The sequence below is a fragment of the Hibiscus syriacus genome, unplaced genomic scaffold (assembly GCF_006381635.1).
Source record: "Hibiscus syriacus cultivar Baekdansim isolate YM2019G1 unplaced genomic scaffold, ASM638163v2 tig00008667_pilon, whole genome shotgun sequence".
Classification (NCBI taxonomy): Eukaryota; Viridiplantae; Streptophyta; class Magnoliopsida; order Malvales; family Malvaceae; genus Hibiscus; species Hibiscus syriacus.
The window spans coordinates 1-15,220 of NW_024062171.1; the positions used below are offsets into that span (position 1 = coordinate 1).

Sequence of the window (15,220 nt, forward strand, 5' to 3'; positions counted from 1 at the left end):
TTTGCCCCTAGCAACTGGAAAATTGTGAGCGCCGGAGGGAGTTTCGGAAGTGTTTCAGATGGTCTAAAAAATGAGAAGAAAGTCAAGAAAGTTAAACTTAAGGTTGGTGGTGTTACGCGTACCATCGATGCCAAATCTGTAGGTGATAGTGCATTTGGCGCTGGGTCGACTTATTCGAAATCTTCTCGCTTTTCAGACGCCCCTCGATCACTTCAGAGATCAAGTATTAAGGTTGCTACCCTGCTATTATGCAGAATTCCCAAGTCACTATACTTTCCTGACTGTAGCTTTCAATACTCTTATCATGCAACTGTAACATACCATATGCATCTTTGAGCTCACTATGTATAGTTTGAGTCCTCGTAAATGAATCTTTTCTGCGTTTGTAAGTTCCGAATCTCTGGTGTCCACGGAAAGTTCAAAATTGTAAGAATATTTATAGAGCACCTTGAAATATATTGTCGAAAGTTCTGACCCTGGAAGCGATGGCCTTAATATTTTGTGGCATGAACTGATAAATGGACAGAGTTCTTATTGAGATTCCTTTTGTCTGATATGTAATTTTGTGTTGTGCAGGGCAACTCTGATGGCCACTTTACTTCCGAGAAGGATGGTTCTTTGCGAGGGGTTCGGTGGAAGGATTTCCCAAGAGGCGATTTAGGTGTAAACCAGGTACGTCATTCAACAGGTAGGGTACCTGCCGAGAATATCTCAACAAAGGGTATAGACAAGCATGAACCAGTCCGTAAGAGTAAGCGAGTTCCCAAGAAACGCTCATTAGAAGGAGTGCTTGATGATGCGGAAGATGATGATGAGATTCGATACCTTGAGAAGGTCAAAACAGCTAGAGTAACTGCTGATTATGGCGTAGAACATGGAGAAGATGGAGGAAGAAAACATCGGAGGATAGCCAAGGTAGTGACTAGGAACGTTGACGGTCTTTATGGCTTGGATGTCGGAGATTATGGTTCGTCAAGAATAAGCAAGGAGTCTAAGAAGTCAAGATCGGGAAGAACCTCCGAAGATACTGATTATGTGGAAGGGGATGAAGAATCGATTTCAGATGTTGAGCTAGAAAATAGGAGAAAGAAAACCAGAAAGGAAGTTGTAGATTTCCTGGGGGACAACAAGAAGGAACTGACTGTCACTACACGGCAGCGTGCACTGCAATCAGGCAAAGATGTCTCTTCTAGTGCTGCCGTTAGTCCGGTCGAGTTCCCGAATGGATTGCCCCCTGCTCCACCCAGAAGTTTGTATCGTATTAGTACTATTGTTGCTTTTGTTGCCTTTTCCATTCATGCTATCATCCAACATAATCTGATCACAGAGCAAAAAGAGGAACTCTCCGAAGTAGAGCTGCAACTGAAGAAAGCAGAGGCGGCTCAGCGACGCAGGGTGCAGGTCGAAAAGGCAGCTAGGGAATCTGAGGTATGCACCATTTTTCCCTCTTCGATTTTCCATATTTTCGAAAGGGCTGGGATGATTTGAGAATATGGTTTGTCCGATGACTCCCTCGGGAATGTCTAGAAGTTAGGAAAAATGCATATTATTAATGTTGATGTTAACTCTTAAGATGTCGAGATTAACTGCCCTCGATTTTTGCAGGCCGAAGCTATAAGAAAAATTCTCTGCCAAGATTCGAGCAGGAAGAAACGAGAAGAGAAGATAAAGAAAAGGCAAGAAGAAATGGCACAAGTAAAGATCATGCACAATACCTTCTTTCTATTCAAATCTTATCTTCCATCTCTGCATCTTGATCCTTCTTTCCTGCAGGAAAAAGCTACAAACTCCATAGTAGTTGCATCAGACTCTGTTAGATGGCTAATGAGCCCTTCGGGAACAATCGTAACATTCCCAAACGAGGTAGGCTTACCGAGTATATTCGATCCCAAGCCTTGCGGTTACCCTCCTCCTCGAGAGAAATGTGCCATTCCATCTTGTACAAATCCATACAAGTACCGAGATTCGAAATCGAAGCTTCCCCTCTGCAGCCTTCAATGCTACAAGGCTATGCACGAAACGCTTACCGCGTTTTAGCGAACGGAACTCGGCGGTATGATCAGGCAGCGAACTACGATCGTATCAGTTGTGTACCTAAGTCTGTGGATGGATGGTATACTTATGATACAATACCGATATAGGGAGTGTAGGAGATAAAGGTAACAATTAACAAGGACTTGAATATTGCTCTGTATACTAATGTATGATCATGATAATGATAGTGTTGTGATATTTGTATCCATTTTTGTTGAATATGAATTTTCTTATTATTTAGAAAAAACAAAAATATATTTACAAAAAAAAATAATAAAAAGAATGAAAATGACCAAAAAATAAATAAATAAAAAGTCGTCATGGAAATTGAGAATTTAACAAAGCTTTTGTTTGAATGGTTGCGTCGTAGGGATGGTAAACGGGCGGGTTGAGTTCGTATATTCTCTCTCCTATCCTCGTACCCATCTAATATGATTAAATCTACCATCCGTCCACCACCTATGATGGGTAAAATTTTTCAAATTCATACCCGTCCACGCGGGTACATTCTCAAATTCATCCCCACACCAACTACCCAACTGGAGACGTACTCGGCTAGACCCGCCTGACAGCAACCTTAAGTTATACATAAGCAACAAACATAAAACAAACATGTCCATTAAGAAGCATAATATTAGTCTCTAAATTCATACCTAATATTTGGTTAAATTATAATTTATATTTTATACAATATTAAGATTTATAAATTAGTCTCTAAAATTATACCTAAATTCATAATGGTCCAAAATTTAATGAGTATTTAGTGGGCGGGTGGATGTGGGGCGGGCGGATGCAGGGCGGATAAGGTCCCAAACCCATCCCCCGCCCACTACCCGCGACGGATACCACTTTCTAAATTCACACCCGTCCACTACCCACTAAAGTTATACCCATCTCCACCCCAATTGGAGCAGGTACGGTGCGAAGTCCACAAAATTGTACCCATTTGCTATCTCTAGGTTGTGGCATGACCAATGACATGTATCATTATATTCAGGGATGGATCGAAGATGGTTTACGACCACAATTATCTTTTAAATATTTTTATATAATTTAAATATATATTTTTATTGATAATTTTTTTTTTAAAAAAATTTAAATTAATTTTTTAGTCTTTGCATTTTTGGAAGTCGTATTTATATATTTATTCATAGTATTTATTCCAAATATTCTCAATAATTTGATAATAAACGCTCAATCACCCGCGGTAACTGTTGGTATTTAAACCTGTGATCTCTAATAATAACAATGATTCTTTTAACCACTGAAGTATCAACGGTTTGTGCGTGTTAATATAATTTCATTAATTATAATTGATATTTCCATCTAAGAAATCTACATATATTTATTTCTATATCAAATACATTAATATAAAATATGAAAATCTATGAAAGAGTAATTAGGATAAATTCAAAAAATAGATTAATTATAAATAAAATAACATTTTTTTAGTTATAAATATTTATCTGTAAGGATGACAACTAGACAGGATGAATTTTTGATTGATATTACACTATTAATAATGTTATATTTTAAAATATATGGTAAAATATGCATTTAGTACCTAAACTATTAATTTTGATATATTTTAATACTTAAACTTTCAATTTTTTTCAAAATTATATCTAACGTTTAGTTTTCATTTCATTTTAGTATCCCGCCATTAAAAACTTAACGTGTTTAGTACGTAAACTATCAGTTTTAGTACCTAAATTTTCAATTTTTTTTAAAACTTAACGATAAATTTGAAATGAGGATATTAAAATGAAACGAAAACTAAAGTTTTTAACGGCGGATACTAAAATGAAACAAAAACTAAACTTTAGGTATGATTTTGAAAAAGAATGAAAGTATATGTACTAAAACAGATCAAAACTAATAGTTTAAGCACTAAATGCATAATTTATCCTGAAATATAATATTGCGATGTGGAAATCTAGGTCCATTCACATTGTAATCATTTTATTTTCGTTGTTTGTTTTTCCCAATGATGGGAAGTGGGAAATTATTATTATTTTCTTGTTTTTTTCCCTCTCTTCTCTTCTTTAAGAGATAATTATGCACAAACTATGATTTCATTTTAAATTAGTCCCTAAATTATTTTTAAAAGATAATTGTGTATGAAGTTTTGAAAGTATGGTTTTATTTTAAATTAATCCTTACATTTTAAAACATTCTATATCAATCATTAAACTAACCCTATTCTAAATTGATCGTTAAACTTTAAAATATTTCATATAAATACTCAAACTATCAACATCATTATACTTTGATAATTTTATTAACATGTTAACTCTACTAGTTAAAAAATATAACCTATCTTTGAAGGATCCAAATGGAATGATACTGATAATTTGAGGATCAATATAAAATGTTTTAAAGTTTCATGACCAATCTAGAATGGGCCATGATTTGAGGACTAATAGATAATATTTTAAAGTTTAAGAACAAATTTAAAATGAGATTCGTAATTATGGATCTCGTGTTCTTGGAAATTCATTGTCAAGCAAACTGACTTTAAAATTGGTTCTTAAACTTAGAACTAATTTAAAATGACCCAAAAATTGTTCAACATTTTCCCGGAATTTATAAGGAAAGACAGCCTAATATAAGGTCAAGTAAAGGCGCAACAAAAAAATGTTAATTTTGTTTTAACATTTCCTGTGAAACGCTACCTAAAATATTAATTTCGTTATCTAAAATATTAATATTTTTAACGTTTCTGGTTGCAACCGGAAATGTTATGGAGAAAGTAACATTTTCGATTACAACCAGAAACGTTAAAATGTTAACATATTAGGTAACAAAATTAACATTTTAGGTAACATTCTACCGAAAATGTTAAAAAATATTAACATTTTCAATTGTGTCTTTCCTTAATCTTATATTAGACTGATGTATGGTATAACTACTCAAGTTTCCCTTAATGAACATCTATATCTTAGGATCATTATGATACCTCAATAATATATGTAGGATCGAGTGATAAAAATTTAATTTAGATTGATTTAAATATAATTAAGATTCTTGATTGACTAACCATTGACGTAGACAACGAGAAAAAGAATGGGCATTGCATAATGCCACGGGACTAGACGGCTGCTAGCAAGGAAAAAATAATAATTGAATGATATTAACATTTACTTTGATTCTAATTAATTTTTCTTCATTTTTGGTAAAAAGATATTAGATGTCTTTGTACTTTTAAAAAAATTAATGTGATGTTCGTATTATTTTTTTTAATGTGACATTTCAACTCAGAAAATAAGCTAAACGTGGTCATTTGACCAACATTTTTCGTCGTTGACTGTTATGGTATTGACAAAGCAATCTACAATGTTGACGTGACAGTTCCCGGTGGTTGATAACGTAATGAATAACATAGCAGATGAATTAAATTGGTAAATCATATGATAGATAAACTGTTACGTCAGTATCGTGGACCGTCATGTCAACATCGTGAACCGTCATGTCAACATCGTGAACGACTACGTTAGCACTGTAACAGTCAAATGACGAAAAACATCGATCAAATAACTACATGTTAGGCATGTAACCATCTATGAAAGCTCCCCAATTTATTATAGTAAACTGATTTTCAGGGATGGAAGATTGTGAGCATGTGTCCAGTGGCACGCAGCCAAGATAAATTTGTTGACCAACTCCATCCCTAACCTTGATTAAAGTGAATATTCCCATCCCTAACAAAGTCCTATACAATGACATAGTACAACTCTTCACGGTCCATCTTCCCCAAGGTCCCAAATTCAAAATAAAGTATGATACTTTTGTGTACAATGAAAGGATTGTCCCCTGCCCAAAGCAATAAAAACCAAATGAATCCTTTGTTTGATGAACAATTTCTCATTTTCTAGGTGTTCTTGTACACTGCAAAGGCAAAAGATTTCACGTTTTAGTTTTTCCCACCAACTAAACATAAGTTGGAATTGGAAAACCTGACACCCATCACGTGATTGTTGCTTTGAATCTTCTTCTTATTATACTCCACGCGCCCTTTTCTCTTTGATCCCTTTGGTCCAGGCTTGTGCAGTTGCAGATCTGCCAGTCACTGCCGGCCAAAAGTTCATTCTTTTGCTGTATCCCATAAATTTTCAAAGAAGGGTCTTCGCTTTTTGTGTTGTAAATCTGATTGGAGAGCTCTTCGGTTTGTTTATCTTCTCTGCGTTGGTGGGATTCTGGCCTAAAAACCAGAGGCGTTAATTGGTGTTTTTAGGTACAGGTGATTCATTCACCTTTGTTCTTTATCTTAGCTGAAGATTTACCCTTTAGCTGTTTGTGATTTGTTCTTTGATGCTTATAAAGCTGAAATATTTTCCTATTACCATTAAAGATAATGTTTAAATTGCAATTTCTCATGCTTTAGAGTATTAAAGATGATCTTTTTCTAGGTTTCTCCTTCTTCCTTTTTCATGTACAGAAATGGGGTTCATCTCCAGGAAGATCTTCCCTGCTTGTGGAAGCATGTGTGTGTGTTGTCCTGCTTTGAGGTCAAGATCTAGACAACCTGTTAAGCGATACAAGAAATTGTTGTCCGAAATATTCCCCAAGTCCACTGTGAGTAAAGTATTCACCTTTTATGTTCTTTTGGCTCATGAATTTTGGTAATGTGTTGATTGCCAGTAGATTCAGTACCCTATTGTTTGATGATGAAACTTACTATATATGTATTTGAGTTCTTGGTGCGGCCGTTTAAGCTTATCCGGTTGCACGCAATTTAGTTTTAAGGCCGGGGTTTGCAGTATAGAATCTTTGATCTTGCAATATGCCAGTCAAGGCTGCTAGAGTTATTCCGGATAACATATTTTCATGATCGATCGATTGTAGCTTGGAATGACCTAGGCTCCGAAAGACACATAGTCAAGTTCTTAGATGCAGATAATTAGCATTTTAGCTGAAGAGTTCTTCCCTTTGCAATGTACTTAATTTTTGATAAGCTGTAATTACAAAGTTAAAGCCTCGCCGTATGTTGCAGGATGCTCCTCCCAATGAAAGGAAAATTGCCAAATTATGTGAATATGCTGCCAAAAACCCTTTCCGAATTCCCAAGGTAGTAACGACTATGTTTCTTTGTTGCTCAAGTTTACATTAGTCCAACCTTTGATATATTACGCTGATTACTGATGTCGGCGAGGCTCCTTTTCTTTTTAATAGATTGCCAAGTATCTTGAAGAAAGATGCTACAAAGAATTGCGTTACGAGCACATCAAATTCGTCAATATTGTCACGGAAGCTTACAACAAGTTACTTTGCATGTGCAAGGAACAGATGTCGGTAACCGTTTCCAGTTTATTTGTTTTATTGTTCATTGTGTTGCTTGTGTTGTGTGGAATGGAATGTTCTTGTATGATAAACTTGCTTTTTTTACCTCGTAGGGCATGTTTTGCTGTTAGCTTGCTGAATGTTGTTAGTGAACTGCTCGATAACTCTAAGCAAGATGCTACGCGGATCCTTGGATGCGAAACCTTGACTAGGTTTATCAATAATCAGGTTAATGTCTGCTTTCCTTTTTTTCCTTTTTCCTTCTGAAAACGAAAAGTACAAAACTGATAGCACCTTTATACATAGGTAAGTTTAAGATAATTTTTGACGGTTATAACTTACCGCTTGATGCATGTCGAAAATGTTCTTCGGAATGCAATAGGTTTGCTATGTGAATGATATGGGAGGCTTTCTCGTGTCACCGATGTTAGAATACAAATAACTCAACTAGCTTTCTCATTTACTGCTGCAAGTGTTTTTATGAATCGTGATGCATTTGAAATTTGTTTTTCCTTTCCATACGTAATCGAATTACTATTAGATATTACTCATGCTTTGATCCGTTTCACTAATAGGCGGATGGAACTTACACACACAGCATCGAGAAATTTGTTCATAAAGTGTGTAAGCTGGCACGTGAGGATGTGAACGAACATCAGAGACGCCGCTTGAGAGCGTCTAGCTTGCAGTGCCTTTCTGCCGTGGTAGTTTAAAAAGTTCATTTCCTTTTCCATTTCTGAGTTCACAAGGATGATCATGTAATGAAGTAACTTTCTCAGTTTCCTACTTTTTCCATTGATCTCGAATCTCTTAGAATATGCCTTTGTGTTTTACTTTTGCTTCATAGGTTTGGTTCATGGCACAATATTCCTATATTTTTCCTGCTCTCGATGAGGTTAGTGCCGACTCTCTCCCTTAACGTGTAGCATCGCATTACTAATTGGCGGGGGAATAACGAATAACCTTCCGTCTCCAATGTGTGCTTAAAATGTTGATGTACCGAACTGCAGATGGTATATGCCATTTTGGATAACTATGAGCTAGATACTCGAGTTGATGACAATAATGAGAGAGAGCCCCATCATACTTGGGTAGATGAAGTGGTTCGCTGTGAGGGTAGAGGTGCGATTGTTGCCGGTGATGCCAGTCCTAGCAACATGATTATCAGGCCCCAATCAGAGAAAAAGGATCCCTCTCTTTTGACGAGGTAGCATAATTACCGAGCTGTAAAGGAGAACATTTATATGATGTAACAAACTATATTATGAAACATAGGTTGATGCCTTAGCTAAAGAAGGCATAGGCTGAGTTAGTAAAGGTTTTGATGGCTGTTTAGGGTTGTTTCTTGATTTTCTGTGTTTCGTAAGGGGATTACTATTGTTGTTTTCGTTGTAATTTATTATGATGAATAATATATAGCACTCTTTTCCCCCTTCCGCTGATTAAGGAGCTTCCCTATAAGATCCATTAATCAAGAAGGGGGTTTTTAACGAGGCTTAGCATTCTTATAAAAAAAAATATTATGAAACATAGAATGATAGAATGGTTTTCGATCCTTTTCAAGTCCCATCTGGTTTCCTAAATTGTAGTTTGTTTGGTTTTTTACAGGGAAGAGACTGAAACACCTAAAGTTTGGGCTCAAATTTGTATACAGAGAATGGTTGAGCTGGCAAAGGAGACTACAACGTTGCGCCAAGTACTTGATCCGGTATTTGTCTACTTCGATTCTCGGCAGCATTGGATTCCACAACAGGGATTGGCAATGGTGGTCTTGTCTGACATGTCCTACGGGGATGCTTCGGGTACATTCGTTTTTCATTTCTTTTAAAGGATCCACCAAATATGATCAATATTCAGTGATTTTACGATTTTCTTGCTGTTTTTTTGGTTTTCAGGGAATCACCAACTGATATTAGCAGCTGTAGTCCGTCATCTAGATCACAAAAATATGGCTCATGATCCTCAACTAAAATCGTATATCGTACAAGTTGCGGCCGCTTTAGCTACTCAAGTTAGATCCAGAGGGGCGCTTGCTGAAACTGGTTTTGTTAGTGACCTATGCAGGCATCTGAGAAAAAGTTTCCAAGCCACTCTCGAATCAGTAGGACAGCAGGAGTCGAACTTAAATATCTTGCTTCGAAATTCCATTGAAGAGTGCTTGCTGGAAATAGCAAAAGGGGTAAATTTGAAGTGTTCTTTTTGGTACATTCTGGTGTATTTTATCCAGTGCTTTTAGTTTACTCGAGTTCCCATTGGTCTTTTACTAGATTGATAATGCACTACCTCTGTTCAACATGATGGCGATATCGCTGGAGAAGTTGCCTTCTTCTGGAGTTGTTGCTCGTGCAACGATTGGATCGTTGATGATAGTTGCTCATATGATTTCATTAGCATTAATCCTCTCGATCACAACTGGTACGATCCATTTCGTGTGCTTTTGCTGCCCTGATTATTTTTATATTCTATGCATTCTTTGCCTCTCCCTACTCTGTAGGTTCAGGTTTGCTGAAACTGAGATTCGGTATTTTCGTCAAATAGGTTTTTCCCGTAGCTCTTCTTGTTCAACTGATGAAAGCAATGTTGCATCCCAACATCGAGGTCCGTGTAGGAGCACACCAAATATTTTCAGCTCTTCTTATTCCAAGTTCTAATCGTCCTCGACATGAAGTTGCATCTCTGCATTCTGGTTGTGTCTATGAAACGAGAAGATGGCATTCCAACAATGCTTCTGCATTTGAATCCATATCAGCGTTACTTGAAAAGCTCCAAAGGGAAAAGGATGGCATCGAAATGGAAAAGAATGGTTATAGTATTCATGAAGATTTTAAAGGAAAGGACAATATCGAAGAGGACCGGAAGCAAGGCCTCGTCATGAAGAGTTCCCATAATATCTATAATATAACATCCATTATTGACAAAACAGCTGCATCAAACATGGTTGAGGCAGTAAGCAGTTTCTCAGTTTCATGATCATGGTCTATGTGCAATTATCTAGTTTACCACCCGTTCTTTTAATATGATCAATCTCCTGTATTATTTTTTTTCTCAGGAACCATATATCATGAAGTTGACAGAGGATCAGATAATGCAGTTATTGTCCGGCTTCTGGATACAGGCCACCCTTTCCGATAATATGCCGTCAAACATAGAAGCTATATCACATTCTTTTGCACTGACATTAATTTCTTTACAACTGAAGGTAAATCGAATCGCTACATGGTCTTTTTTACATTGTCCGTTTGCTAATAATCTTCTAAATTGTGATGTTGCAGAACATCAATGACAACCTCGTTGTTCGCTTCTTCCAACTTCCGTTGTCCCTAAAGAATATCGCATTGGACCCTAGCAATGGTATGTGCTATTAATAGGCAAGCTTTCATATCTTAGGATAGGATGTTTAAGTTGTTAACTTACATTGTTTCTTGTTGATGTTCTCAGGGATGTTAACTCCGGCATTCCAGCGATCGATTCTCATGCTGTCGATGGGAATGCTGATGTTTGCAGCTAAGATATGCCAAATACCTGATCTGATTGATCTCGTCAAGCCTGTAGTTCCGTTCGACGTAAGTTACTCTTTCCTTGAATCGTTTTAAGTCGTGTATCGCGACAAAGTTTGCAGTATTTGTGGTATATAACCCATTATATCTATAACCATGCTTATCTATTTTCAGGCTGACCCTTATCTCGGCATCAGCAAAGACTTTCAAGTATTCGTAAGACCTCAAGCAGATGTAAAAAAATTATGGACTTGTTACTGATAATCGGTTGGCCTCTTCTTTGCTATTGGATTTGCGGGATAAAATATATCAATCTGACGATGTCTTGATTGATATCTTGGTTCGAAATTTATCGACCATCACTGAGGTGGGACATATTATTAAGAGATGCTCTCTTTCTGTCTCTATAAAGTTTCTAAAGCTTATTTTTTGCTCTTGTTAAAGATGGAAGTAGATGATCTTACAACGCAGTTGTCCGAGCCATTCACACCCGATGATGCATTCATGTTCGGCCCTCGATCTATATTTGACTTGGACCACAATCAAATGATTCCCTATTCGAAACAATCACTTTCTTTTGATGAGGTATGCCTGTATATTAGCATCTTTTCGTGTGGAACCAACGTATAACTTAAAAAGCTTTTTGCATGTAATCTATCTCCGTGTTTCGGTGCTTCTGTGACAGGATATTCAAACAAGCTCATTACTTGAGGATGATGCAAGAAGTGAAGCATCTGTCGTCAACCTGTCCCACTTCATTCCGAAAGTGGCTGCGTCCCCTTCTGTGTCTCGTGTTACCGACATTGGGCAGCTCTTGCAATCGGTAATCTCTCATTTTCCTGTGAACCTCCGAAAACCATAGAACTTCCGTATGGGATTTTGTACGATCTTATATTCGTTAATATTACTGTGTTTTGTAGGCACTTGAGGCGGCTGGTCAAGTTGCAGCGAATTCCGTCTCTACATCACCTCTCCCATACGATACCATGGCTAGCCAATGCGAAGCATTTGGCACCGGTACAAGGAAGAAGCTATCCAACTGGTTGGCCCATGAAAACGGAGCTGCTGATAAAATTATACCAACAGTTGCTGCTGATAGACACGCGATGATGCTTCAGAAGGTAAAAAGAACACATTACTCACTTTTCATGACATTTTTTACTCAAAATGATTATGGTTCAAGCAGCAGCAGTGATTACTGAAAACAAATATGGCTACATCTCGATCATGATCCGCTTTGTCATTTTCATTTGCTGGTCTCTATCACAGATATCAAATGAAAGTGCTTTAACCAGAGCTGTCTCACAGATCGACCCATGCTTGTCTATGAGGTTGCCTCCCGCTAGCCCGTTCGACAACTTCCTTAAAGCAGCTCGGTGTTAAACAAGGCGCAGGGTGTCATAGTTGTTTATGTTGTAAAGCTTTAGAAACTGACTAGATTGTAACACTTAGGTTCGAATGAAACTGATAATTTGAGGGCTCACATTCCCAAACATTACTGATCCTTGTGTGCATTTTGCTCTTCAATGTTGAAAGAGCTAGTTTTAAGCACGGCATAGGATGGAGATCAAAGTTAGTCATTTTATGATCAAATGTATGTGAATATCTGTCCAAGTGGTTATTGGTTAAGGAAATGAGACAGGTGACTCGACCCATCGAGCCGTAGCCTCTCTAGATATTGTCGCTTGTGTATCTTCAGCGGACACGCCTTGCAACACTGTGTACCCTAAGCACTTGCAAGATTCGTAGCTCCATCGACATGAGCAGCTCTAATGTTGTAAAAATAAAGCTTCACATCCTCCTTCAATGCACAAGCTACAGAATGAGAGCCCAAATCAAAGAAATCTGGGGAAGTAAATAGCAAACTTTGAAGAACAACTGTCAACTCTCTTACAAAGCATAAAGCCGATTTCTACGAAGGTTAAAATAAAGTAACTTTAAACAGAGATAAAACACCTAAACAATTGAATGAAAGTTTAAACCAAAGTTAGAAAGAGGACCTGAATCTGAAATAAGTAGCATGTTCTGAGGAATCGAGGAGGATATTAAAGTATCCCTTGCAAGAAAAAACATATAAATAGATGCTGCAGAAATGGGAACAAGACAAATCGGAGCTATCTTATAAACATGATAAAACCAAATGATCAACGATGCCAATAAAATAATTGGTCATGGTAATACAAATCAGTTTTTTTTAAAGGTATCGGCTGCCGGAGATGTCATACAGATGCCCTTCAATGTCAGGAACAAAGCCTTTGTCCACCATTTCCTCTTTAACTATCTCATATGTTGTTCGGTTCGGGACCAAACCTTTCTCTAACATCTCATTAAGAAGTCCGTTTGCCTCTTCTAATTTTCCCTTCTTGCATAAACCCTTTATTAGCACATTGTATGTCACAACATTAGCCCGCATCCCTTCTTTCTCCATTCGTGTTTTAACGTTCAATGCTGCCCTGAGGTTTTCCTCCCTGCAATAGCCATCCATCAAAGTATTATACGTCACATGATTCGGCCTCAAGCCTATGTTAATCATCTCATCTAAGACTCTTGCAGCCTTTCTCGACTCTCCATCCTTGCACAAAGCACCTACCAGTATATTATATGTAACAAATCAACTTTCACACCTTTATTTTGCATTTCATCAATGAGCTTTCTGACGACCGCAATGTTTCCTTCTCTACATAAACCAGCAATTAAGCAGTTATATGTTGAAACATTAGGGAAAACACCTCTATCCACCATAGATTCACGCAGAGCGAATGCATCTTCCATCCTCCCATCCTTACAATAGGCATCTATCAGGGTATTATATGTTATAACAGTAGGAGCAATTCCTCGTCTTACAACATCATCGAACAAGTCAGTGGCTTCCTTCATCTTACCCTTCTTACAGTACCCATTTATAAGTGCATTGTAAGTAACAACATTCGGCTTCAAACCCGATCCTACAATTTCATCCAGCATACAAAAAGCATCATCAAGCTTCCCTTCCAAACAGAGTGTATTAATCAAAGAATTATATGTAACCACAGTAGGTTTCATACCCTGTGTCTGCATTTCCCCAAACACCTTCATAGCTGCTGATAAATTCTCATCCTTACAAAACCCATCAATCAATATATTGAAAGTAATCTCATTAGGTCTAACTTCATTGGCAATCATTTCCTTCAAAATAGCATCCGCTTTGTGCATTTTCCCGATCCGACCTTTCTTACAATAACCACCAATAAGAGTATTATAGGTAATTACATCTGGCATGATCCCCCATGCCTTCATGTCCTGAACAACATCACCAGCCTTATTCAATTTCCCAACTTTACACAGTCCATTGATCACAGTATTAAAACTTATCAAATTAACCTCAATTCCTCCTAATCATCTCTTTATGGACATATTCCATATATCCAATCTTCTCCTCCCTCACCAAAGCACTCAACAGAGGATTACACGACGAGACCGATAACTTAAAACCATAGTCACCAGTTCTCTTAAAAGCCTCAAATCCTAAATCAATTTTCATATGATTCACATAAGTCAATATCAACATATCAGCAATTATTGAACCAGCACAAAAACTATCACCAGATATTGAAATGGCATGAAAAATAGAAGAAACTGAAATGGGGTTCTCATTCTTCAAAAAGCCATGTAAGAAAGATCTCATTTTCGGATACTCTTTAGAATTTGCAAGATAATGTAACAGCATACAACTATGATCTAATGAATGGGAGAGATTGAATTCTTTCTCTGACCATTTATAGTACCTACAAGATATGAAGAAAAATCGAATAAACACAAAGGAAAAGAAAGAAAGAAAAAATTGGGTACACTTCAAGCTGGGTTCTTTAGAGTAGTACCTTAGTGTGAGGCACGGGTCAATCCCAGAATCAAGCAGCTGTTGCAGAAGTGTGGTGGGGTTTTCGTTTTGGAGATGGGTTTTGAGGCTTCCCCAGTGTTGTTTTGATATGAGTTCGGTTACGATTGGTAATGGAGTGTTGTCTGAAGAGAATGGCCTTAGGGAGTGTTTGTTTCCCGGGAAAATGTTCCCCACTCTAAATTTTCCACGGAAAAGGTTGGGCCTTGGATACATCTGGTAGAGATTAATTATAGAAGATATGAAATTGATATGTGCACGAATAAATTAAGGGAGGAATTGAAGAAGAATTAAGGGAGGAATTGAAGAAGAATTAAGGATCATGAAGGAAGAAGATGAGAATGTTGTAGTTCTCTTTCGATTGGGTCTATACTCCAAAAGGGCAAAACTGTAACTCACGTAAAAAATCCAAGGGTTTAGGAAAGGTTTTACCTATTAGTAAGCTTCATCTTCGACCTCCGCTAAAACCCAATTTTCCTCCTTCAAGCTTCTTCGCCAATGGTGCTTTTCCCATTGCCATTTTAACCATTTTTGT

General features: G+C 37.2%; 2 protein-coding genes and 1 pseudogene across 2 annotated transcripts; 2 read left to right on the forward strand and 1 right to left on the reverse strand.

Moving 5' to 3' along the window:
* Positions 1-6: 6 nt before the first annotated feature.
* Positions 7-2,177, forward strand: LOC120202351 (the record flags this gene model as incomplete). Its single annotated transcript, XM_039202787.1, has 4 exons — positions 7-231; positions 577-1,428; positions 1,606-1,695; positions 1,774-2,177. Coding segments are annotated over 4 exons (1,431 nt in total), but the record flags the coding sequence as incomplete, so codon positions are not given.
* A 3,991-nt stretch (positions 2,178-6,168) lies between these two features.
* On the forward strand, positions 6,169-12,362 carry LOC120202353 (protein SEMI-ROLLED LEAF 2-like). Its single transcript, XM_039202788.1, is given in 21 exon segments — positions 6,169-6,268; positions 6,473-6,609; positions 7,028-7,102; positions 7,207-7,322; positions 7,428-7,542; positions 7,890-8,018; positions 8,162-8,209; positions 8,325-8,521; positions 8,923-9,116; positions 9,210-9,493; positions 9,582-9,743; positions 9,853-10,260; positions 10,364-10,513; positions 10,587-10,665; positions 10,753-10,877; positions 10,986-11,048; positions 11,050-11,178; positions 11,256-11,396; positions 11,497-11,634; positions 11,732-11,932; positions 12,081-12,362. Coding segments are annotated over 20 exon segments (3,003 nt in total). The 5' UTR covers positions 6,169-6,268; positions 6,473-6,474; the 3' UTR covers positions 12,195-12,362.
* Positions 12,363-12,970: 608 nt separating this feature from the next.
* Positions 12,971-15,083, reverse strand: LOC120202352 (annotated as a pseudogene).
* Positions 15,084-15,220: the final 137 nt, after the last annotated feature.